The sequence below is a fragment of the Tauraco erythrolophus genome, chromosome 19, assembly GCF_009769465.1.
Source record: "Tauraco erythrolophus isolate bTauEry1 chromosome 19, bTauEry1.pri, whole genome shotgun sequence".
In the NCBI taxonomy this organism is placed as follows: domain Eukaryota; kingdom Metazoa; phylum Chordata; class Aves; order Musophagiformes; family Musophagidae; genus Tauraco; species Tauraco erythrolophus.
Window position 1 is genome coordinate 13,226,632 of NC_141483.1, and position 25,432 is coordinate 13,252,063.

General features: G+C 39.5%; 1 protein-coding gene across 1 annotated transcript in view; it reads right to left on the bottom strand.

Annotated features, from left to right (window-relative positions):
- Positions 1 to 276: 276 nt before the first annotated feature.
- IFT81 (intraflagellar transport 81) overlaps positions 277 to 25,432 on the bottom strand; it is a 42,007-nt gene continuing 16,851 nt past the window's right edge. Inside the window, exons 10-19 of the mRNA XM_086623333.1 lie at positions 23,484 to 23,579; positions 21,354 to 21,500; positions 13,164 to 13,313; positions 11,157 to 11,285; positions 10,256 to 10,345; positions 8,930 to 9,016; positions 7,290 to 7,361; positions 7,111 to 7,196; positions 2,542 to 2,587; positions 277 to 1,601 (exon numbers count right to left, since the gene is read on the bottom strand). Coding sequence (XP_086479459.1) covers positions 1,419 to 1,601; positions 2,542 to 2,587; positions 7,111 to 7,196; positions 7,290 to 7,361; positions 8,930 to 9,016; positions 10,256 to 10,345; positions 11,157 to 11,285; positions 13,164 to 13,313; positions 21,354 to 21,500; positions 23,484 to 23,579 — 1,086 coding nt within the window. The 3' untranslated portion in view covers positions 277 to 1,418. The remainder of the gene's footprint in view (positions 1,602 to 2,541; positions 2,588 to 7,110; positions 7,197 to 7,289; positions 7,362 to 8,929; positions 9,017 to 10,255; positions 10,346 to 11,156; positions 11,286 to 13,163; positions 13,314 to 21,353; positions 21,501 to 23,483; positions 23,580 to 25,432) is intronic.

Here is a 25,432-nt window from a genome sequence, read left to right on the forward strand (position 1 = left end):
AGCTACGTGTCACTCACAATTTACCTTCTTTCACCTAAGAATTGTAAAAAAAAGAATACCATACAGTCAAAACGTAGTTGTCAGATTTTATTTTAGTCCTGTTAACAAATATATTTAATGCAAAGGCAAACCAGGAACTACATAATGACCATATTCTCTCTTGATATAGAAAACAGCAGAAGACTTCGTAGGTAGGTACCAGACAAAGCGAAATTATTTTTTATGTCCTGAAAAGACATTTTACTTCAGGCAGGAAAAACGAAAAAAAAACACCCTATCTAGATATTCAATAAGCCAAGAGACTAAAGAAGAACAGCAGGAGTTCTGGTCCCGCAGACTTATCTCTCTGCTGCCCATCTCTGGTTGTGGCTACGAGGCTCATCCAAAAGGATGAAGCATGAGGGACAGTTCCAAGCCTCCCCTACATTCCTTTCACCCCAGGTCAGCTGTGGGGCTCAGGATGCAATTTTAAGGGCAGTGATAGTTGCCTTCAGCTCACAGGTCAAAGCCAGAGTACAAGGCAGCCTTGTCTATCTTCCTGTTTGACATACCCTAACGCATGCCAGAGCCACTGTGCCAGATTTACCTCCATCCATAACCATCCATCCCTGGGACGGCCCTTTCTGGGTGGTGTAATCACTTTGGAACCACGCTGCACAGACAAAACAGCACAAAATGGAGAAAGCCTTTAGTCGACCACCGTTTATAATTTCACGTGGGCGGCTCAGAAAAAATAGAAAAAATACATTTGTTTGAAACCAACAACAAAAGATAATGGAAAAACGCTCACAATCCAAGTAATTGTTCTCAGAACCTACTCCTGACACGGTAGCAACAAACTGTCTCCTGGAAGCACAATCACTTTAATTCAGCCATGCAAGGAAAGCGTGACTGGGAGTGTGCAGGCAAGGGCTGTGCAGCTCAGAGGGAAAACGGCTCCGTTCTTGCCAGTCACACCAGATGAATAAAGACAATGGGGAAGGAGAGGGCCAAGCCAGGAGGGCCACAATTATACAATTTCAAGTCGCAGGCCTTGCAAAAATGTAACCTTAGTGATACAAAATAAGGAACGGAGCAATTACGTAAGTTTTCTGTGACCCTGGAGAAGGATTTCTTTCCCTTTGATCTCTCTGCAGATGCATGCCATTCCCAGCCTCATAAAACAAAGATTTACGATGAGGTTCACCCTAGTGCAGCTCTCGTAACAGATCTTCCTAACTGCGTTGCGTTGTCACTTAAACAATAGAGGAAAAACTTCATGGAGTGGCTGGTTGCTCTCTTTGTTTATCCACCAAAACCAAATGATGTACAACAAATTTGTGTAGAAACAATGAAAGCAACAATATTTAGTAAAAGTTTGCCTTTAGGAAGCCAACACATTGTCTTCCTACTTTATGTTGGTATCAGGAAGGGAGAATTCATAGTACAAGCCTATCTTTACCTCCTTCCTGAATGACTTGACCAATGGCTGTTTGATTTTGTTGTTTCAGAAAACATTCCCTCTTACATTCCATTAACTGCTCAAAATCCTGCCACATTTTCATTTGCTTCATATTTGGCCCGTGACTTTCCCGTACAACTTTCTGCTTCTCTCGTAACTTCTGTTAAAAATACAAAAATGTTAGATTTTTGGAACAGTTCTGTGCCACAGAAATTGCACACACAGGCAGCTTGGCACAACAAAGATTTTTATATGCTACTGAAATATTATTTTGTTCAAGCTCATAATACTCCCTGCAAGTGATAAATGCATTAACATCTGGGACTTAGATCTGCACGGATTGACAATTATTTCAGTGTTTTTAAACTGTCTAAATAGTAGACTTATCTATGTGAGAAGTTACACTGTAATTCCGAGTTCATTTCCATACAGAGCTCTTGCAGTATCAAGTTGCAAGCTGCAACGGATTCATATCATGATATTAGAAACATGAAATTCATGTTTTACAATGAAACCTGCTACGGATTGTTCACAGCGGCAACCCAAACCTGTAGAAATTGCTCACAGACTCACTCATGAAATGGAAAGTAATAAAAGAAAAATATTTAGTGTGAGTTGGTAAGCCTAACCTCGCCCATGCTGCTCGGAGCTTCGAACAAGATTAAAAATGGACAACTGCTTTTGTTTAACACTGCTGCGCCGATGATCCTCTGGCCTTTAACAACAGCCATAAGGATGACAGGCTCGAAATTTATTGTCTTCAACAGGTTGCTTTATATACAACACAAAAGTGGAGCTGGCGCAGTCTGTTATGCCCATGTTTCAGTTCCTTATCCAAATGGTTTTCAGGGAATGTGCTGTCACGTTAAGCTGTTTGACTCTCTTTTACGAGCGGCCATGCTATACTCCGCAGGAAATCAAGCCCTGAGGAGCGAGCGTGATCCCTGTGCAGGGTATTAGTTACCAACGCCAGCAGTAATGGAACTTTCTTTGTAGGCTGCAATATGCTTTTTATAAAAGACTGACCACAGCCTTTGGTAAGAAGCCCCACAAAAATATGAACTTCCAATGTTTTCACAAGGTGAAAACCTCATTCTTACCTTCCCAAGGTTTTCTTGTTCAAGGATGATTCGTGTGTACTGTTCTCTAAAGGAAATACAAAATAATTTTATTACGATGTTATTTGGTTGTCTGGAATAGGACAGAATAATGATGCAAACATGGAAAATTGTGGAAGTATTGGGAGGTTCATAAATGGGATAGAAGAGGAAGCATGAAGAAACCTTTTTGTCATCGGACAACATATCCCTTGACACCAAGGACCAGATCTCTCTGATTCTCGCAGTTGTGCAGTTCTGCACAGTAATACTGGTAAGTTCTCTTACGTTTTTGAAGCAGGCATGATTGCTGCTCCTTCCAGCTTGAAGACAACAGCCAGATCATTTCAGATAAGACATACTTGATCCCTTTTCAATAATGCATTTATCCCGGTGGTATTCTGAGGTGAGCCAGCGGCCTCATTTGGACAAGCCTCAGAGTTTACAGATCCACAGCCCTTAACTGCTGTGAATGTAGCACTGGAATGAGAGGGAAAATACAGGAACGAAGGGGAATAAGCGTTTCACCCCAGGTTTGACAAATCTGGTGGCTGCAATGGAACTGCTGTGCGTTCCTCACTTTCAGAAAACAGCCGTCACATTTAGGTGCCTAAATATAGGCTTAGAAGCGTAACTGTTGACATTCATTATTAAAAATCTTGGCTGCACACCTTTGTCTGTAACAAGTGGCTGGATCACTTTCTGACATATGCAGACTTGATACATGAAACCTAACAATACAATATGCAAAGCATAACAGCAGGATTCAGATACATTACTATGTACTTATTCTAATTTTTTTTTGAAATGTGACAATAAAAAAAGCACTTTTCACTGATTGACTTAAAAAAAAAATCAATTATTATATTTTGTATGTAATGGGTACACTTAGAGGTTGAGAGTTTGCTAGTGGAATACAAAATAACCCGGCTCATCTAAAGAACTTCTCCAAATTGCTCAGGGTAGAAGAACACTGCACAGAGAAGTCCTCATTTCCAGAGGAAATATCAGCCTTCAAGATACCGGATCGTGGTGAGCAGCACTGTGTTTCTTATAATCCTTCCATTTCTACCACGTACTCCGGGCTTTCGACGGGAGCCCTTGGGCCCCTGGCCACCTGGTCCTGCCTGCCACCCTCCCTGCAGCATGGACGCGCAAGGCATGAGCCGGATTGTTTTATGATCTCCCACTCTTGGACAATTCTAGGCCGAACAAATCCGAGCCGTCTCGAGGCTGCTCCTAGCGCTGTGCTGCACAGCTGATCCCCACCAGTCCTCACCAAATCAAAGAGAGGGAAAGCCACACTCAGTCTTTCTGTTTCCACTGGCACACAGCATATGCTCGCACACAGTTGGTCTTAAGAACATACTTTTTTTTCTAAGTAGTTTTCAAAGTAATCATCGGAAGATTAGCTGTCTTTCCTAGTAAGTTTTTCTTTACTGTTTATAATGATGACTGGAAAGAATGCAACTTAATAACTTCATTAAAAACCCCACAACTTTCTATTTTTAGAGAAGAAAATTAACTTTTCACATTCCTAAGAAGTGACTCCACGGAACACAGAGTTTATATTCAATAAAGAGGGTCGGAATTAAGACATTTTTTGTTCAATACATTGTTAGGAAAGTGCTGTTCTATTTATGGTTCATTTTTACTCCGTTTACATTCCAGTGCCTGCTGAAAAATACATTCACATTCTAAAAGGATGTCTAGAAAAAAATTTTCTTGTCTCATTTTGTATTTTGCAAAGATTGTATTTTGCAATTTTTTTGTGTAGTGGAGGATCTCTCTGCCCATGGCAGGGGGGTTGGAACTAGATGATCTTTGAGGTCCCTTCCAACCCAAACCATTCTGTGATTCTATGATTCTATCACTAGACTGAACTTTGCTGTAATTCATTTAAATGCGACGGGTCTGTGACCTCTTACAGAAGGTCAAAACTGTGTATAGTCACTGTAAGAGGATAATTTTCCCAGCTCCTGTGCCCACAGTTAGCAAGTGAAACAGGGACAGCAGAGAGTGGTCACGCTCCGTTCACATTCTCCTCACCATACCTGGAATTACATCGCTGGACTGACGCTTAATTCCAGCGTTTGGCTTTGAGGGCTTGTCTGTCTGAATCCTCCCGTGGTGGATGTTCCTTTCACAAGGATTTCAGCGGGAGCATTTTTGCTTGGCATCTGTGAACAAGCGCAGACCCTCCCTTTCCCTGCCAAGCCGTAAAAGGACAGTGCCTGCTGTTTGACCCGTGTTTCCGCTCAGCTGCTCGGCTGCGCTGTCTTGCCTTCATACTAATGAACATCCTCATCACCACTAAGATTTTTCTCACATTCACTGCTCTCTTCATCCTTCTGCTTCATTTTGCTGTCTCATTATCTTTCATTGGATAAATCTTTTCTTTCCTACAGCCTTCCATTGTTTTGTGAGATGGAATAAGAGCTTTTAGCCTCCACTCACATTCCGTCTCCTCATCCTTTTCTTCTCCCACCCCAACATTGGTAGTTTTGATTCTTTTCTTACTCTTCTTTTCTCCTCATTGTTTCCCACACAGTGTTTAAACATTTTCATGCCTCAGACCCTTGCAGAAGGTCTCTGTGATGGATGTTAATCTCACTTTTCATTCCCTAGTGATCTCTGCCTCATGTTCTAGAGCAGCAGGCGATGCAGCTCCACTGGTACGGGTGCAAGGTGATCGGCACAACTTCTAGTTGATGAAGGATCTGATGGAGGAAGATGACCTCATCTCTTACTGTCTCCTGAGGGAAACCCTGGAGTTCTCTCACTCAGTTTGACACATGGCTATTATCCCTGTCAGTGGCCCCATTCCAGAGCCCATAAAATCTTAATGGTCAGCTACTGCCTTTTTTCACTCCACTGTGTGAAGAAATTGCCTCAGGTAACACCAAGCGACACTTGACTAAGTATACTATCAAGTATTGGTGCTTCCTTCCTTGCCACCACTACAACAGTCCAGAACTGTTATGAAAAGTTGAAAGTCCTAAGAGGACAGATATCTTGGGAAATTAATTCATTTTTCCATCTCCTACTGGTTCTCTTCTGTTGTGATGTCAGCATGCTGGATGGTCTGAAGCTTTCAAATTGGATGTAGAGTGATTATTAATTATCTAATTGAGTAGTTCTGTCTTTGCTTTGCCACTCAGTCATGTTTCTAAATTGTTTTGTGAATGGGACACTTTTGTGAAGCGTTTTGGCACGTTTTACTGTTTTTCACTCATTCCATTCATTAAAACATAAAACAGAAAGACCTTCGATCGAACGCAGCAAACATGAGTTTTAAAACTACTATTCTGATAAATACTTTCATGACTGAGGAATACTGTGGCATGAAAGCCAAAGACCACTTTGTAAAATGAGCGACAACAATTTAAGTCTGTTTATTTTGTTGACAGCTAGGATCTAAGAATATTTTTTTTAATCAAAGATAAAACTAGCTGGAAAACCGAATTTCTATTTCATGCAAAATTCTGAAGTTTTGAAGAAGTAATTATGAAGAACAGAAAGCAGGCGTTTTGACACTTTTACCACATGAAAGTAAAATGTTTTGGTTTGGATTTTCCTGATGTTTAATTTTGATGGGGCTGAACCTGTTTGTTGATTTTATTGTCTGAATTTTGTTTCAATTTTTATATTGTACTAAAAGATTGAACATATACAACATTTTCAACAGGATACTTTTACAAAAATATTTAGTATGCAGTAAAATGCAAAAAAAAAATCTATACGACATGGTAGCATTTAGACTTCTTAGCACAGCTAATGAATCCACAATATTTTCAGAAAACATTTCAATCTTTGGCAGGACCACATCATTTAAAATGGAAAACTACACAGAAAAAAAAAAATCATCAGCTCAATTAATAACCTTTTTTGATTCTCTGTGTACCAGGCAAAGGCAAGGGGTGAAGCAGAATGATGCAACTGTCTTCGTACTGGAGTAAATTAAATTGAGTGTAAAGATGAAGGTTAGTGTGTTGGTGCAGGACAGTATTCATTCTACCTCCACTAAGAACTACAAATAGAAGCCAAACAAAATCTGTTTAGGATGAATACATGGAGTCCTCCATTGCTGTACCAGCGATGGCAATAGCTACTACCTTTGAAAGAAGAGTAGATTTGCAAGAAACGGCCAGAATCTGAGGGCAGCATATGGTTGCTCTCCAAGAGGTGGTAGACCTTCTACACCTGCATGCTGGAGTCTCAGGGGGAAGCTTGGCAGAGGCATTAGGTCTGGAAGGGCCACACTTCCTGCAGGACCTCGCCAAAGCACAGCTCCTCTGAGCTTGTGCCAACAGGGGCTGCAAGTCAAAACTGCTCGCTGGGGTCTATCATCTCCAGCAGGAAGGGAAAATCTTTTGGTATGTCTGAGAGAACTCGTAGGTTTACAGCAGTATATACTGGAATTCAAGATGCTTATTTTTAGATTATTATGGTGTTTCTAAATTTATCAGGTGAACTCCTCCAGTTCAAATGCCAGTGAGAAAATTCCTAACTTCAACCTCAGTTGATGAATTTTCTCAAGTTAGCACAAACGAAACATGTCAATGCACTTACCGAACTGCCTTTCGTCTCTCCTGTGGGTCTGAGGAGATGTAGGCCTTCATTTCTTCTTTAGCACGCTGCAGCTGTATTTCTAGATTCTATAAAGAAATACCTAATTTTTCAATATATATGTATATTATAATTCCCATTTTAATTCACAATGAACGATTTGGTCCTTCTTGTGATCTTACCCTTTTCATGCAGTTAATGTAACGGTAGTTGCTTTCTTCCTGAACGCACTCCTCAAGAAGTCCTTTCACTTCCTGTAGCACAAGAGTAAGATGTCAAAGGACATCGTAACTGCAAGTTCACAGAAGATGCCCTGCGTTGCTATAAAAACTGTGAAAGTCCGTCATAGAAACAGGCATAAATCTGAATTTTAAATTTCTTCAGTGTTTATAAAAGAGACTTCTGTAAAGCCCAAATTAAAAAGTGAAAGACAATTGATTTTGTTAGATTTGGAGTTTCGGTCGCAGTTAGAGATGCGGAACGATTGTTAGTAGGTGTTTATTAATATGACTGACTTCTAACGAACGCTTCACGAGTGCTGCCAAGACTCTTGTTCCTGAGCACATCTTAAGTGCTAAACACAGTTGTGAATAAGCATTTCCTGGAACACATCTGCAAAATGCATGTCAGAAGCTACAGAGATATTCATAGTATGTTAATTAGCAATCAATAATTATGTTGAGGAGTGTGGAGATAGTGGGTTAGTCCCATCTCTAAATGGTCCATACAAAAAAAGCCTAATAATCCAAATGGGATTCATGGACTCTGGGTCGCACAGCCGTTGTTAACTCCAAAGCTCTGTTACAATGTGATTTTCAGCCCATCAGCTGGAAAACCGAACTCTGCTGTTCAACTGCAAGAGTTTTCCAACGGTTGTGTCCCGCTTAATCAGTGGATGCGATTGCCATCATGTGTGAGAAAATGACTAAGATTTGTCTGCCAAGAAAAAAGCCTCGATTGCTATTGGAAAATGGTTCTTATGGAAGAACTTCTTAGTTCTTCGTTTACTTCGTTCATCTGTGGATTCTTTTCTTTTGCTTGGATTAAGCCATACAAAGGTACTTTAAGTGCAGGAAAAGAATTATCTATATATCCACCTGCACTTTAAATGTATGCTTTTTCTTATTTTGAAATATATTCGTCATGTGGGCAAGGCCTTGAAAAATCAAGTCCAGACAAAATTTGCAGGAGGTGATCTTGTGAGACAAACGAGATTCATATAAACACATCAATACTGTCCCCACCTTAAAGGACTGCGCCAGTTTAAGCACCTCCCTTCCTAGAAGGGCTCTAGTTCAAATAATGCATAAACTACACACACACAAGCTCGTAGCTGCACCTATGTGGCTGTGTTTTTAAAAAACTGTTGTATATAAGAATACAAGACACATGAAATGAAATATCCTTGCCATCAATTATCCATTGGATTGATTGCTAAATGCATATAAAGATTTCTCTTGATAAAATAATCCCTGTTTTATGGTCAAATTCTTTCCTAACAGGTACTATCTAAGTCAGCAGGATTTCTGGGAGATGCATCTACTTTTACAGTATTGTTACTAATCAAAGCTGGACGTCAGCGGAGGGACTGACGTACCACTGAGTTCATCTGGTGCTATTCAGAACAGATGTGTGCGACCGTAGCCAGTCCTCGGCGGCTTCAGGCATGATTGGCACAGTTGTGGATCACTGTTGACTCGTTTCCACCTGAAGTGGATTGGTACTTTCCATACGGAGAGGGAAGGCAGGGAAAATACTGTACCCCAGTGAAAAACATGCTGCACAGCATTCGTTAATAGGCATGAACAAGGCACCATCTTACCTGTTCCAGCGCGGAGCGATTGCTCTCTAACCCTGCTGCACAACTGTCATACTGGATTTTTTTTTCATCGCATTCTTGAGTTAATTCCTTTCGTGAAAAGGGCAGAAGGGTACATGAGTGAAATCTTCAACCGACTGACGTGTGGCGTGCAGGCAGACCGTGTTCCTGTCGGCCTCGCACAGCACCCTCGGCTACTGGCGCCCTCGCAGACGCGCGCACAAACGCAGCAGGCACAGGGTATTGTTACACACGGGGAAGCCGCAGCCTCCGCTCGTGTGCTGCGGGATCAGCTGGATACACCTCAACACAGCACGCAAATTTCCTCTTTACAGCCACATCCGTAGCTTTAACACGGTAGGTTTAATAGTGTTTGGAAGAAGAAAGGAAAAATAATTGTAAAAATAGGGATTAAGAAAGAATCACAGAATCATGGAATGGTTTGGGTTGGAAGGGACCTCAAAGATCATCTAGTTCCAACCCCCCTGCCGTGGGCAGGGACACCCTCCACTACACCAGGTTGCCCAAAGCCCCACCCAACCTGGCCTTGAACACTGCCAGGGATGGGGCACCTACAACTTCTCTGGGCAACCTGTTCCAGGATTAATAAATGATTAATAAAAGGATTAATTAAAGGATTAATATACTTGCTGCCAATGAAAAGCCAGCTTTCTAGCTGTACACATCACACGCCTTAGCTGGATTTCATTTGCTGACACTTTTCGTAGAACCATAAAAAGTGTGTTTTCTGGAAATTTGGTTGATCGATGAATGGAAAGTGCTATTTACTTTGCTGGCAATGAGCCAACTTATAGCAGCTGTGGACCTGAGCGACCTTTTTTTCAGCTCTCTATAATAAAGTTTTGAAAACAAATGGATAAATCTGTCGTTCCTACAGGCGAATATAGGACTTAGATCAATGTATCCAACTATTTGGATGAGATATGATTTGCAGTCCATTTAAAAAGGAGAGTGTTAAGTTGAGATCATTAATGCTGAGACGCAGAAAAAGCTTTGAAACCAACCTGAAAACTAACCTTCCTATGGTTTTGAACCATGTTTTTTTAATTTTTCCCCTGATGTAGTAATTTTTTTGAATTGCTACAAAGGACAAAATTTTCAGCCTGATTTTGCGCCTGCGCTGTCAGCTTTTATGAATTCCAGTCTTTAACGTGTTGCCTGTTGCAAATCACTGCTGACCCATTGGGCTATTTCCAGCTTTGCTTTGGAGTCGACTATGTCCTTGTGCAGCCCTACAGAGAGCTGTAAATTGGACTTATTTGTGATCCTGACTTATTCACACAGAACGAGAGAAACGTTTCTACTGACTTGGCACTTCTGACGCAACAGTCTCAGCTCTTTGATAACGGGAGCAAGGCTGGCCTTCTTCTCTGCCACCACAGCATTCAGTTTTTTCACCTGACAGAGGGACAAAACAATGTACATTAACAGGATGATACTAATGGTTCGTTTGTATAATTAGAAATGCTAAACCAGAGTCGCTTCAAAATATTTATACTGAAAATTCAAATTCGATCCAGCTTTCTATTTGAGAGTCATTCTGTTTTAATTATACCACTTTATTTTAAAAGTGCCCTAATGATTTCGAAAATGCTATTTTGCTTTTTGCTCTTTTATAATATTTTCAAATTAGAAATTGAAGTTCTCTCTTGCTTCTATGGCTATGTGGGAAGTTAAGTTATTAAGCATGACAGATCTAAGGGCAATTGAAAATTAGGCTATAGAGAACAAGACCAGATATTTAGCTCTTTAGGCACATTAAGTATTTTTTTTTACGAATGCTTAACTCCAGTGATTTATAAACATTTTAGGAAAATATTATGTTAAAGTTTCAAATCATTCATCTCTTTCAAATAACGTGCAAACATGAAATTACTTCGAAATCACAAAGAAGTCAAAAACCAAAGACGACAAGCCTCTATAACCCTAATGTTTCTGAAGGGGAGGAAAGTAGGATTTTATACATATATATATGTATATATATGTAAGTCTAAATTTTTTCTTCATTCATTAAAAGAAACGCACATTTTAGTAAACTTTTTCAGGATTACCTTTGTAGATATGTATGGTTTGAAAATATATTTTTACATATTTAAACATAGATTAAGAGAGAATTAAAAACCCAAACAAAAATATTAAACTTGGTTTTCTATACTGAGGAACCAGATACTGAAATGGAGGAAATACAATAGTTTAAGACAAAAATCACCATTTCAGACATGTTATCTAGTGTTCGGCCTTTCATTTCATCCATTTCACTCTTTACTGCAGATACTCTTTCCAGCTCCTCCTGGGTGTAACTATATCCAGAAATACCTTTCTTGTCTTCTATAGCTTGCTGTGGACACAAAAAAAGAAATGCTGAATGATAGTAAATTCTTTCATAGAGCCAAAATATCGTAAGAAAGTGGAAAAGGTTAAGTACTGTAATCAATTTAAAGTGATTATTCATCTGGCTGCCACAACAACTAACTTTTTGTCTAGTGCCTGTATAGCAGGATAATAACAACTTCCTGTAAACAGACTATTTGCTCGTGCAGCGCCCAGTATCAGAAAGTTTCCACAGAGCAAAGCAGGCTCTAGGTCAGCCTCTGAAGAAGTGCGATGTGCAAAATCCAGATGCTCAATCTGAAGATTTAGCTAATTATTTTTGAAACAACTGTTAAGCAAAACTAATAAGTATTGTATTCATTATAGTAACGCTAACACCGTTTTACCAATTTCTAGCATTACGTTACATAAAGTTTACATTTAATTATATGTTGATGTAATGGCCTTTAGCAGTGCTTGCTCATTAAGCGTGCAAGGAAGGTATTTTCTGAGTGTTGATTAATGCAGCCACAGTTTGTTAAAAAGCAAAACATTCCTTCTTAAAAGCACCACGTGTCTATGAACTCCAGGTCCGTTCTCCTCAAAAAGATTTGTCTCCACTAACAGCTACTGCTGCCTCGGTGGAAGCGTTTTGCAGACTTTACTCGCAGTGTGCAGTCCGACAGGGTGTTACGCCCAGGGCCAGAAGAAGCACACTGGTTCTATGGGGAGGAAGTGTGCACCAGTCACCTGCAGGTAAGGACCTCACGAAGGCAAAGCTCTGCAGTCTCACTACAGGGCAGTTTAGACCATGTGCAGGCACTTCACAGAACAGCTTCCAGTGCCTTGTCTCTGCTGTGATTCTCCTGCCAGATGATTAGTGCACCTTAATTATCCTGCTGTAAATAAACACTTTGGAAGTGCAAAGACGCACCCACACGCCTTTCCTTCCCGCTGGGTCCCAGTCCCCGGGAGAAGCTCTGATCCTACTGCTGAGGTGCTTCCTTCTAGCCAGGTAGCAGCTCGGGGTTTATTTTTAATGAAACGACGAGTGCCCTATCGAAACAGCACGACATCATCCACTGCATCTACGTGAGTATCTTTCCAAAGTCTGTCCCATGTATTTTCACACTTTCAATTTTCTTTTAATAAGGCGAATACTTTTATGTTTAAAAATGCAAAATATGTACATATAACAAGATATAAGATAAATAAAACAAAAATTTTTTATAACAAGAATACTGGTGTTGGAAGACAATACTACAGCAGTAGATTTTTGTGAACTAAAAAGAGAATCTCTTTGCATTTGAGATGTGTGTATATTCCTTGAATGTACAGTTATGCATAGCAGAAATCCTTCTCCTGCTGTTCTGGCTTAGAAAAAGCACTCATCCAGTTTTAAATTTTTCACTTACTGTGAAACACATTTTCTTCTAAATATTCTGGAGTTAGAATGTTTCCTTCCTGCCCATTCTTTTTTTAAATACTTTTCCTATATATTTTGCAGCAGTAACTTGAAGCCTACTTGCTGTTGATAATTTTCAAAGCCCTTACTAGGTATGTGGATACCAAAAACTAATTTAAGAATCCAGCCTTGCTCTAACTGGAGTTAGTGAAGATTTACCATTGTCTTTAAAAAGCAGGGTCAAGCCCCTGAGTCTAAAAAGAAATTGCAGAACGGTCACGACTGCCTGTAAGAAACAGTTGCTGAACGTAAAGTACAGCAGCTTAGCGTAGTCCCAGACAAAAATAAATTTTATACCCTAATGACTCTTTTACTAATTGCAGCAGGAGAGCTGAGAATGATACACACTAGAATCCAACAAAACACCATCCCTCTTCTTATATAGCCGTTATCAGGGAGGGAAGGGTGCTGGACAGTGGGAGCAGTAAATGCCTGTATTACCAACTGCTGCTGAATAGCCTCGTGCCGCTGTTTCAGAAGCTCTTCTGTCCTCTGGAGGATGCCATACTCAGCTGTAATTTCTGCTATTTCCTGTCGCTTCTTTTTATAAAATGTGTTCTTGCTCCGGAGCTTATTAACATAGTGTTTAAACTGGAATGAGAGAGAACAGAAATACCATTTAACTTACAGCAAAAAAGGGCCTTATCGCAGACTGTTGCTATGTAAAATGTAACGATCCTATCTGGACTGAATATTGAAGATTAAGTGTTGGGAACAGAGGGCTGGAATTCAGGATTCCCAGGGTATATTTATTTTCAGCTCTGCATTTGTTCACTGAGTGAGATCAAGAAAACCAGCTTTATTGCTTTCTGTCCCAGCTCACTCATTTGTAATAGTGAGATCATTTGGTTCTGCTCACCACCATTTGACAGTTGGAAAAGTCATTACTCTTTGCAAAATGTTGTGAGAATTATGGATAATAAAAAAGTTAATGTAATAGTAATTTGCACTTGAAACAGAGCACCAGATCAGCAGTGCATAGCCCCAAAGAGCTCTGCAGACCAAAAAACATGATAAGAAAGTGCAAAAAAAATTGGAAGAGGACATGAGAAAAGACTATCTTTTTCTTTTTTTAAATGCTAGTTTTCAATAGTTACAATTTGTTGTTCTCTATCCTTGACTCTTGCAGAACTAAACGATATCACTGGCCAAGTTTTTAAAAATAGGAAAGTAAAAGCAGAGTCCTCGCATAGAAGCAGAGAAATGCAACATCTATTTCACTCAAAATCTAAAGTAATGGAGAATTTATATTTCATTAAAGTCTAAGTAAAATATTACATATCCTTACAGATCAACACCCTTGGCTGATTTAGGTCTGAACCTGTGTGCGCTCAATTTGTAACACGTATGAAACATGAGGTGTTGAAACAAACATGTAACATTTTTCTTCGACTTAATATTTTCCATCTGTGGAACAGGCTTAGCTCCTATTCCTACATTTTACATGAGAGCTATGAGGCCAATGCCAGTCACAGCTCAAAAATGCATCCGGATCCAGAGATGGAAAGCAAATAAGATTTATTAGAGTAAATGATGTAAGAACAGACTGCAGAACGTTCCTTGATGAGGAGGGGTTCGGCGTATGCACAGTGAGCATAAAGCAGGCAGCCCCGAGGAGAAAACAGGAATCCCACTACCCCTGACACAAGTTTAAAACTCAAACATAGAGGAACTTAGATTTTGAAATTTACATTAATTGTTCTTTTTTGCAAAATTATGCCCCTCTCTTCTAAAGAATAATTCCAAAAACCCAATGTGACCACAGCCTAAGAACCCCCAGAGTAACTGTACGTTCTATAAAAAGAGTCCTGGGCAAAATGCCCAAAATGAAATCAACCCTGTTCATCTGCCATCCTGAGCAATATCTAGGCCAAAGCTGCTTCTCTCTTGCTATGCTCCAGAACTATTTTTAAAGTCAAAAGCTATAAACGTTTTTGGTGAAAGAACAAACCCACAAATTACTCAATGTGCTCTATGCAGATGGGACTATGTGTGGCTTTGGAATACCATTTTACATTGTGTGTACCACCTAGGACAAGGATAGACAAGGTCACCTAAGCCACCGCGCTGCGCAGCCCAGGCAGTTCTGTTACAGTCATCCTGGCTTTGTTGTATTACTGGCACACTTGATATATGGGATTACCAAATTAATTATTTTTCATAGCAAATGCAAGTATATCCTCTTAGTTAATATAAAAGTCTCTTTTTTTAACTGCTTGGACAATACCAAGTTTTCTGTGATTTTCAAGAGACTCTAAAAATATAAACAAAAGCTCTTCAACTAACTGAGGAAAATTTAAGCCAAGCGCAGTCATCTGTCTTGATCGAGCAGTTCCTGAGATATTTCATTTGACCAGTGGAAGAGAGTAAAGAATGATGTAAAGCATTGAATTTGCTTAATATGTGATCACGTACAGCTACAAAGCTAAATGGTTTTCTGTCAGTTTATCCCAGGACGAAAAGCAAAGTATTATTCTCTTCACTTCTACAGCTACTTTGAAGGTCTTGAAAATAGCTCGAGTGGGAGGCAGAGTATTTGCATATTCAATATTCAAAGCACAATGCATTTTACAATGGAAGTCAAAGGATCTCGTTGATTAAAGAACTGATTCCACCAATGTTCTATTATTAGTTGATTAAGTTAGGGCTATATAATAAAAATTTCATCCAAAATGAACTGCAAGTTGCCCACATTGACAAGTGAAACCTGTTCATTTTAGGAGATGCATGTCTATCTTCCACCGCAATCTCTAGCTTTTTAAAAGCAAACTTAACCTTTCACAGAGCTTTTATTGCAGCAAACAAGGTAAAACAAGATATAAACAACCGTAGCAAAATGATAATATCTGTAGAAAATCAATCCATAGTTTGGCAGAATTTTCAAAAGACTTCATCTACTCCAAGCGCAGCAGAGATTAGCCCCTCAAAAGCTCACTAACTGAAGTCGTCTTCAGATCCAGGGCCAAATTCAGAGCTGGAGTTATTAGATTTGACTCCACTTAAATCGGCAGCTTGTAGGGATCTTACGGCAAAATTATGTTTCCTCAGCCTAAAAGCTGAGAATCATTCCACAGGTTTCCAAATATGATAAATAAGCTTCTTGTAAAATACCAGTGCTTTCATTTCTTCTGAAGCTTTATACATCTCATGCTCCCATCTAGATGTGGACGAAAAAACAAGCCCTTAAAATGCTATAAAACATCGTATTTTACTGCGGTAAAAGGTCTTTTAAATAATTTGAATAGTTCACAAAAGAATAACATTGTCTGGCCATATCACTTGCAAGTTAACCATCCAAAAGGAATCCATTTTTGAGCAACAGCATTTTCCCAGAAACTCAGCAGGCTCAACCTACAGAATTCCCATGGATCTGTCAGTGCCCGCAGTGATGTACCCTTCAAGGCTGAAGCCACCAGTAAGCTTTTCTTTCTCAAGCAACTTAACACAAATAGTTATTTAAGCTTCAAAGATTAAATGACTGGACAAGAACCAAACGCTGGCACTGAGCTCGCAGTTCAAGTAAACAATCCTGGAGCCCCATGTTTGCAGCCGAGTCAGAGCCCCCCGAGAAAAACTATTCAAATGAAAGCAAAGAAGGATTATGCTTTTTCACTCGGCTATTTTTATGGGTGACTGTCACATAACAAGCGTGGAATCCAGATGATGAAACAGTGAATGAAACCAGGACTTCGATCTCATGTAGCGTTCTGCGGCGTGCAGGTATCTGCCATCCCTGGGCAGGTTTCCTCTGTTATGATCTGGTTTTATTGAAAGAATCCAGCAGTGCTCGTACTTTTTATGCTTCTCCACTTACTACAATGTGAAAGAGATTGCTACCACCAGATTAAGTCTTACCACACTTTTGTGACGTCATTAAGTATGACGACGATTCTCAATATGACAAAGCCAAATCGTGGCTACTAAAATGGCTTCTCCAGGACCTGACCGAGTCTGGCGGGTTACCCCCCTCCAGCAGAGAAGATAACCGTGGTGACCACATGCTTCGGTGCATCGCTGAACTGGGATCAGAGCCCAGTTAGTCCTGTGCTTTCACTATAAGCCCATCATCTCGTCTCCTTAAAACTAACATTTGCCCCATGTGACGTTTTCACAAGGTTCTTATTCCAAGATTATCATTAAAGGGGAAAATGGATAAGCTTGTTTTCAGAAAAGAGCAAATCCCGGATTAATCCCTCACTTTCGAGTCAAATCTTTAAAAATAGTATTTTCTGGATTACTGTATCAATGTGTTATAGTAAACAAATTGTTCTTCATACAGAAGTACAACAGAAAATAAAGTATTAATTGTAAAAAAAAAGAGATTTCTTTCTGAAATGCATAATCTAAACAAGGTTCCAAATAAACACTTCTATTAAAATCATTTGCATAAGCACAATAATTGCAGAAAGTCTTAGCTGACTATCTCTATTTTTATTAAGAATTGAGGAACAGATGTTTTAATTTTCTAACTAGACCAATTAACAGGATACAGACTGTCTAAAGTTATTAAAATTCAGTTAGGAAAAGTTCCTGATCATGACAGTATTTTTTCTAAATTCTCTAAATCTAAGCTAGTACAGCCACTGTCAGATATGGTTAATAACTCATACACAGAAGGAAAAACTTCTAAAAGATATGGGCAGGATTACCTCAATCTATTAAAATGAAAGTATCCTACAGCCTGCTCATTGGCCAGATCAATCAGGAAAATTCTTCGTTAGCATTAAGTAGGATATCTCTCTAGGAGTGCTTGCTTCCGGTCAGGAAAGAAGTATTAAAGCATCTATTACTAATAATTTGAATCAATCCGAATATTCATAATGAAAAACCCTTTTCAGTTATCACTGAAAATGCACGGATCAATAAAACCGATGATTTATTCATGCCAGTGGGTGCTGAAAGAGCGTTCAGCTCAGCTGAGATTTGTCTGAATCACTGCATGCATTTGGCTTAAACGAGAGTTAACTTCTCATAGCAAAAAGCTTCTGGCTTCTGTGAGAATCCTACAGATTTCCCACTTTTGTTCTCACAACCTGACTACCAGCTATTCTCCTATTTTCAGGGTAAGGAGCCTTTGGCAGACAGGAACGTAGCTGTACCTAGAACCTTGGTGAAAAGCTACGGGAAAGAGAGCAAACTGATAGGATAATACATCCCGGTCCTGCCTTACACCATTTAGTGTTTTGAGTCGGGAGCTCCTTTATAGCTACTCTCCTAAAAAATCCCTCCACTTGGTTTGGACCTAGATAACTGGTTCTGGTGGATTCAGAAGGATCTGACAGTTTTAGAGGAAAAGTGACTAGGTCTATGGTCCAACACCAACTTCTTTTTTGATATTGTTTCACCAGGGGGCAGGTAAGCATGGAGGAACGTTTGCATGAAAAAAAATTAAACTCCTTACGTAAATGAATACGCACACCTCACATATCTGTTAACAAACTGATAGGATTTTCTATGCCACGTTCTCAAAACCATGTTCATTTCAAACACTGGAGCACAGCTATGATACTACCTGGGAAACTCAAGGTTCTTGGGGCCCTGTGCTGAACTCTGAAAAGTACAATGCGTTGTGTAAAGAGCTAAAAATACCTCAGCTTTACCTAGGATCACTTGTAATTGAACCATCTAGCCTTCCAAGTGTCAACATTTGATTCCCTAATTTTCAGGATCTGACAGCTGCAGCTAGGAGCCTGCCAACTTTGCCCCATGCTCATTGTACTTTGTTTGAAGTACTTTAGAAGATTTCATAATCCCCGAAGCAGACAATTTATTCCTACTTTTTCGCGTTTGATGTAAATGAATTGGTTTTTCCCTGCTGTTTCTCCTGAAGTCCATCCAGCTACACAACCTCTCGAACCAAGTGGAATGCTGTAACATTCCTTTTTATGATTAGAGAAGAAGCAAAACACTAGCACCTGAAAACATAAGCCAGGATTGACCTTTTGGCGAATGAAGTGCTAAGAAGACCTCAACTGGAGATCCACATACTGGTACGGGAGCCCGAGCCGGGAAGGCACTAATTCTCTCATTGCCAAGTCTTGTGAGTGCCGTGACATAAGAGGATACAGCAAAGTGAGACAAAGAGAAGATGAGAAATGCTGGGTATAGGAGAACAATAATTCTTTAAGTGTTGCTTTTAGATAGGTTAAGTGTGGCAGGATTAAAAGCCTGTTTTAAAATTAAGACAGCAAAATTAGGGGGGCCTAAATGTAGGGGGCCTACAGGAAAGCTGGAGGGGGACTTTTTACAAGGGTGTGTAGTGATAGGACAAGGGGCAATGGATTTATACTGAAAGAGGGGAGATTTAGGTTAGATATAAGAAAAATTCTTTACATTGAGGGTGGTGAGGTACTGGACCAGGTTGCCCAGAGAAGCTGTGGCTGCCCCATCCCTGGAGGTGTTCAAGGCCAGGTTGGATGAGGCTTTGGGCAACCTGGTGTAGTGGAGGGTTTCCCTGCCCATGGCAGGGGGGTTGGAACTAGATGATCTTTGAGGTCCCTTCCAACCCTAACCATTCTATGATTCTAGGATTCTATGAATTATTCGTTCAAACCCTCTCTTTCTTCCTTTTTGGAAACGGAGGAACTAAACGTAAAACGTGTGCGACTGCAACAAGCATAAGGAAGCTCTCGGTTGTCAGCGCAAAGTGAAGTTGACTGTACAACCTCTCTCTGTCCCCATCGAATAGATGTACTGCAACAGCGACTCACCACTACATTCTCCACTCCTCAAAACGAAGACTTGAAAACATTTTGAAAGTCAAAAGCAGAACTTATTGGAACAAAAGGAACGCAGGTTATGTTCAAAATAGGTCTTGTCTTTTGTCTGTCTTGAGCCTCTTCCTTGTGTAAGACAATTAACTTGTATTTTTCATTATCAGGCCTCTTATGAGGTTCTGTAACCATGTTTCCCTCCTACCCTGCTCTCCTTGAATTACTATGGAGCAGAGTATGTTGTCCCCCTCATGAACAGGCACAACATGACTTATTTCTTCCCTTACAGTGCATTTACGGATAACGTAAGACATACATCGCTGCCTTGGTAATGCAGTCTTGTTGATTAATTAAACACTTCTTTCCCATCGCATGTCATGAAGCACAGATCGTCTGCTTTCTGGTTTTATTTTTACTTAAAAAGTTGTCAAAGACTTTAGCAACATGCCCACTGGGGTTGAAAACCTTGTAGTGGAGAGAAATCTAACGCAGTAGTGGTCTTATTTCTGCTACCTATGGTATGTGTACAGTACATCACGGCAAGAAAAATCAACATCTTAATTCTTTAGAGTCTCTGTGCCATTGCTTCCACCTGTAGTTTTTGTCTTGATTACAGAAGGGGAGAAAAGCAAGAAGACACAAGGGAAATCCGCATGGATTCCATATTATAAAGGAAGCCTTATGCATGAGTGTACACATATGCATTTCCATACTCGATTCACTCTTCAAAACCCCTTTAAAAGCAAACTGATTTTTGTGGAGCAGGCATGTCCTATGGGATCAGGAAGGGAGTTCCTTTTACAAAAGGCGTTCCCTGTGCTGAGTAGTATGTAAAAAAAGCACAGAAAGAGGCAAAGGAAAAGAAAGCGAAGAGTGTTACTCCTGATAAATGACGGCAGTGCTGCAAATGAAGACAACACGTGAGGGAATGAAAAGATATATTAAGTCAGAGAATGATGCAGCTAAAACACTCTTTGCTTTAGTGCTTCTGCCTGCAAGCACACTTAGCAGGCTTCTTCCAAACTGAGAAAACTATTGTCTTAAGAAAACTCAATTAATTTTGCTGACAAACCACTACCCAGCTGCAGCAGCCTTATTCCTTGCAAACTTCTGAAGAAGAAAAAGCTGCTTTGGTAAGTAGAGCTTCAAACACAACTTCACCAGAGCTACGCTGGCTGTGCTAGTCAAAGGCTGTACTGCAGACAAACTTCAAGAAGGCCTGGGAATTCTTTTTTTTAAGTAAAAAATTTTATGGGTAATAAATACAACGGGACTAACTGCATTTCTGATAATTGCTAGGATTATGCTTTATGATCATGTACCATATAGAGAACAGATAGTAACGCAGATTTTTATTATACATCACATAATAAAATTAATCTACGTGTCTTATCACTTGAACTCTTAATCCCTTCGTTAGTCTCATTGACTTTTATAATTAGTTATTTGCCATCATACCATTGTGAGGATATTGATGTTATTTTGACTCAGAGCCTGGAATATTAAGACAGCTCAACATTAAGTCCTCATATACCTTGCCATCTAATAGGTACAATGCGAATAATTGAAATTAATAATTTGAAAATAGCTACAAAATCAAGCACTGCTGCAGTATAAATATTGGAAAGCATTTGAAAGCACCAGACAGTATTGTACTATCTGCATATTCAAAAAAAAAGTCTTCAAATATGTTAATTTTGGAATTTGATGACAAAAGAAAGGGTATTAAAAAAAAAACAGAGGCCAACCTGTTGCAATGCTGAGGCCATGTAGTTTGACACCAGACTATAAAAACGGATCAGATACTGTAGGAACAGTTATTGCAATGTAAAGTCACAAAAGGAAATTGTGAATTGACACAAATTGATCCATTTCTTACAAATTTCTTCATCCTTATATCCCCTGTTACATTGCGTACCTCATCCCCTTTCAGAACTTCAGAGCCTTCTAACTCATGGGCCTGACTGGTCTTCTGTAGCATCTGCCTTTCAGTGCTGGACATCTCTTCCTTCGCAGCCTGAAGTTCTTCTGCCTTGGCTTCCTTTTTCCGGGAAATGATAGATGCCTGCATGACCGTATGGACACATAAAGTAAAAATTGCTTTGTTTAATCATAGCTAAAATGCAATCCATTAAATTTCAGGCATTGCACCACAGGAACCACATTTTAACTGTCAGAAACTGATTTTCATCAGGAAACGTAAGCACATCTCTTCGCAAAGAAAAAAGCATCGATTACGCGTTATACACAGCGGGTTAAATCACAACTTCATTAAAATCCACTGCAGGCTCCCAACTTCCTTCAGCACGGCCGAGATTTCAAACATACTCTTTTTTCACAGATTCATGTTGATGTATCTTACATTTCAGATTTACATTTCTTCACTTCATTTTTCCAGTTTCATTGAAGATAAAGCTAGACTTTTTAGCTGCTCTATTTCTTCTCCATAGTCCCTTTTTGTGCATATATAAGATACACCAACGTGGCTGAACTGGAAAGTTATCCAAGATTTCACAAATGTCATAATACAGATTTTTATAACTCCAACCTACTCCAACCTACAGAAATATGTTATACTAGCAGCAGAACTGAGCCACTAAATCTTGGCAAATAGCTAGAAGACGATGAATAAAGCAATACAGTACAAAAATATTGTAGGTTACAGATCATTCTTCTTTTTTTTTTTTTCAGTCTGGAAGATAAAGCATTTAAAAAATAATATTTTATATAAGGCAGAATATTTAATAGTACCTAACATTTGACCAGAAGCTATCAGATTTAGGAACATAAGTATACATTAGATCACAGGAAAAAAAAAAGCATTTTTATCTTGCCAAAATATACTATTTAAAAATATTGTAATATCACGTAGCACATTAATTTAGATGCATGCGCATGAATTTGGAGGCATGGTTGGTTTCTTCATTTGAAAGGAAAAAGTTAAGAAAAAATGACACAAAATGCACGCCGGCTTTCTCACGCTAGGTTAAAAGGACCAGCTTTTATTTCTAAAGATATATCTAACAGAATTCTGCTGGGGTAGAATCTCAGCTCTTTGCTTCATGAGGTATCTGCGGTGACAAACTGTGGTACCATACAGATGATTATTTTGTGAAACAGCAGCCAGTCCCTAGCAGAACAAAGCAAAGACCACCACGTGCTTTCAACTCACAGCAGCAACCTGAACTCCTGGAGCGGTTCCTCCATTGAAGATAATTCCATGGGAAGCCAGCACATTATGTAGCAGGCTTTTCTTTAGGGAAGAAGAGCATCTCTTACAAAACAAGATGGTGCGTTTCATACGGCATATGTGATTGAACTGCAGTGTACATTTTATCACCACTTTTTTCCTCCCACTGATACATTTTACTTAAGCCTTTTTATTTTTTAAACTGTCACCATAAGCATCATCACGAAAATCTTCAATAAAATTAGCAGCGGTGCAGGTTGCCTGGAAAAGAAATCACTTACATTTCTGCGTAAGCTCTGAAAATCTCAGAGTTCATAAAACCTTTTTATAACTTGCGAATTTACTAAGACGAGACCAGACAGCCTATTTTATAGAAAGACTATTTTATAGCCTCGGAATGAAAAATCAAAGAATGCTTTCTTAATAGATGCAACAGGAAAAATAGCATGTGGTCAGACACAAGCAAGGGGTATAACGCAAGCAAGCCTTGCAGCCAGGTCTGACTGCAGCAGCCAGCCCACGTGCTGCCTTTTAAGAACCTGTCCACAGCTGGAGCTTTTCCAAAATAGCTCCTTCAAAATGATCCTTCCAGAATTACTGTGATGCAGTGGAAGGGCAACAGCTAACAGCTTAAGGACAGCAGTCAATACAAACCCCCTATGACTGAAAGCAATTGCTTGACTCAGCCCTAAACGTACATATAATCAACAGCTATTTATTTTCTTTTTATCCTCCATTATTATGTATTTCTACTGATATGTGCTAAATAAATTAAAGAAAAAAATCAGTATGTAAAACAACCAGTGACTGAAATTGCTCTACAGCTTCTGCTTAAAAAGATGTTTTGTTCATTCTTACCTGTTGGCGATACATGGAAAATTTACTATCAACTGGCTCATACTTCATCATTCTTTTCTCAATAAGCTGATTCATTTGTGCGTTTACTTCATTTATCTGCAAGACAGAGCAGAAAACTAAGGAAATGGAGCTTTATGTCTTTGTCTTCTCCAAAAATTAAATGCTTTGCAAACCAGATTTACAATCCAGCTAGTTCCATTTTTGAAACAGAGAAACAAACCCAAAAAACTCCATGAGTCATTAAGTATTGGCCAGGAAGAGGCTATGTTTTTGGATTTCCAGTTCTGTGCCTTTATGATAAGGCAGAAGCATGACATCAGCCCCAAAAATGAAGTAAACTGGTGTACGTGGAGAGAAAATGCATGTGAATTGGTACAGACAGAAAAAAGACTGATGTTGTCATACGCTACATGAAAAATGTAATTTTATCATTATTAACTAAAATTCCTTTCCACTCGACCATTTATCAGAAGTTTAAAGGGGAGCAAATAAAGACTAAGTGATACCAAATTTCATCCACACTTTGAAGAGTCACAGAGGATCATATTCCAGCCCTACGGTACCTTCTTTCTACTGCCACAAAACACACCTGTTTGCCCACAGTCTCAAATCATTGATCTTCATTCCAGCTGGAGCTTCAGAGCCTGCCGCGTCTGGAAACTCAGGAACAGCTACACCAATGCACTGATTCCAGCTTTTCCAGGGCTGACTTAATGCTGCACTGAGGCTCTCGTCAGCCATGGAAACCACAGCCCTAGCAACCTTCCTTTAATCCTCTGCTGACTAGATGAGTGCTGATAAGCAGGAAGTGTAAATATGTGCTGAAATCCAAGGAAGTCAGAACGTAACGCAGGTACGGTGCTGGGCATTACCCCGACGTTTCTACGAGCAATACCCGTGTCCTCTGAAAGCTGAGTATTTCAAATAAAGTGCTCAAGAGGACTAAAAATACTCCAACACCTGAAAAGAAAATCTCCTGTAAATTCTATTCCTTTACGAAAGCTAGAACAGGCCTCAATTTGGAGACAGCATAAGAATTCCCTTCTGTGAATAAATTCCTGTTTTGTTTATTAAAAACTGCGTGATAGAGCATGCTCAGCACGATTCAGATCCTTTTTAAGACACTGAGATAATAGAAGGCTGACTTAAAAAAAAAATGCTGTCTAAGGCCATGCTGTGGTAACAGCCAAGTATATGACATGTTTTTATTACCTATTAAGAAGAACGTACTTCCAAAATATAACAAATTAAAACATTACCTCATGGAGAAAGAGAAAAAAAAAACACCTTGAAGCTTTTTAAAATATTGCCAAAAACCCAACAATACTCTTGGAAAAGAAAGGTGCAAAAGGGCTAAAAGAAAGAACTGCAACCACAAATATTGTTTTGATTAGAAGAAACAAACTGGGAAAGCAGAGGCTGGATCACAGAGCTAGTTTAGTTTTATTATTTCAGACCCAATCTACCATTTAATAATGCTGTCATCCTTCAAAGTATAGCAATCAGAATCCAAAATGGCATTGGGATGTCAGCGGTTTTACTTTGTAAAAGGAAGTCTTAACCTTAAAATAGAACGTATGTTGATGACACTTGACTGCTGACTCTCGTCTGATCCAGAAAACCTGGGGGCATTTCTCTATTACATCACTTCCGCACGTGCTACGTGTGAATGCACAGGCTGCTGTGATGGTGACGGAGCTGCTGAATCTCTCTCTGCTTCCAGACACAAGAAGAATGGTGGGTGGCAGCCCTGACTCCCATGGGTTCATCATTCTCTGATCTACCACAAACACTCTGTTTCCTCATTATCTATATTTCACAGCAAAACCTGAGTTGGAGATCCTAGGAATATTAAAAACCAACTGGTAAGAGAAGGAGAAGACATTTAGACTGAACAGCGTACCTAGTAGTATGCAGGACTAGTCTTCCTACCCTAGCTAACGTTGTGA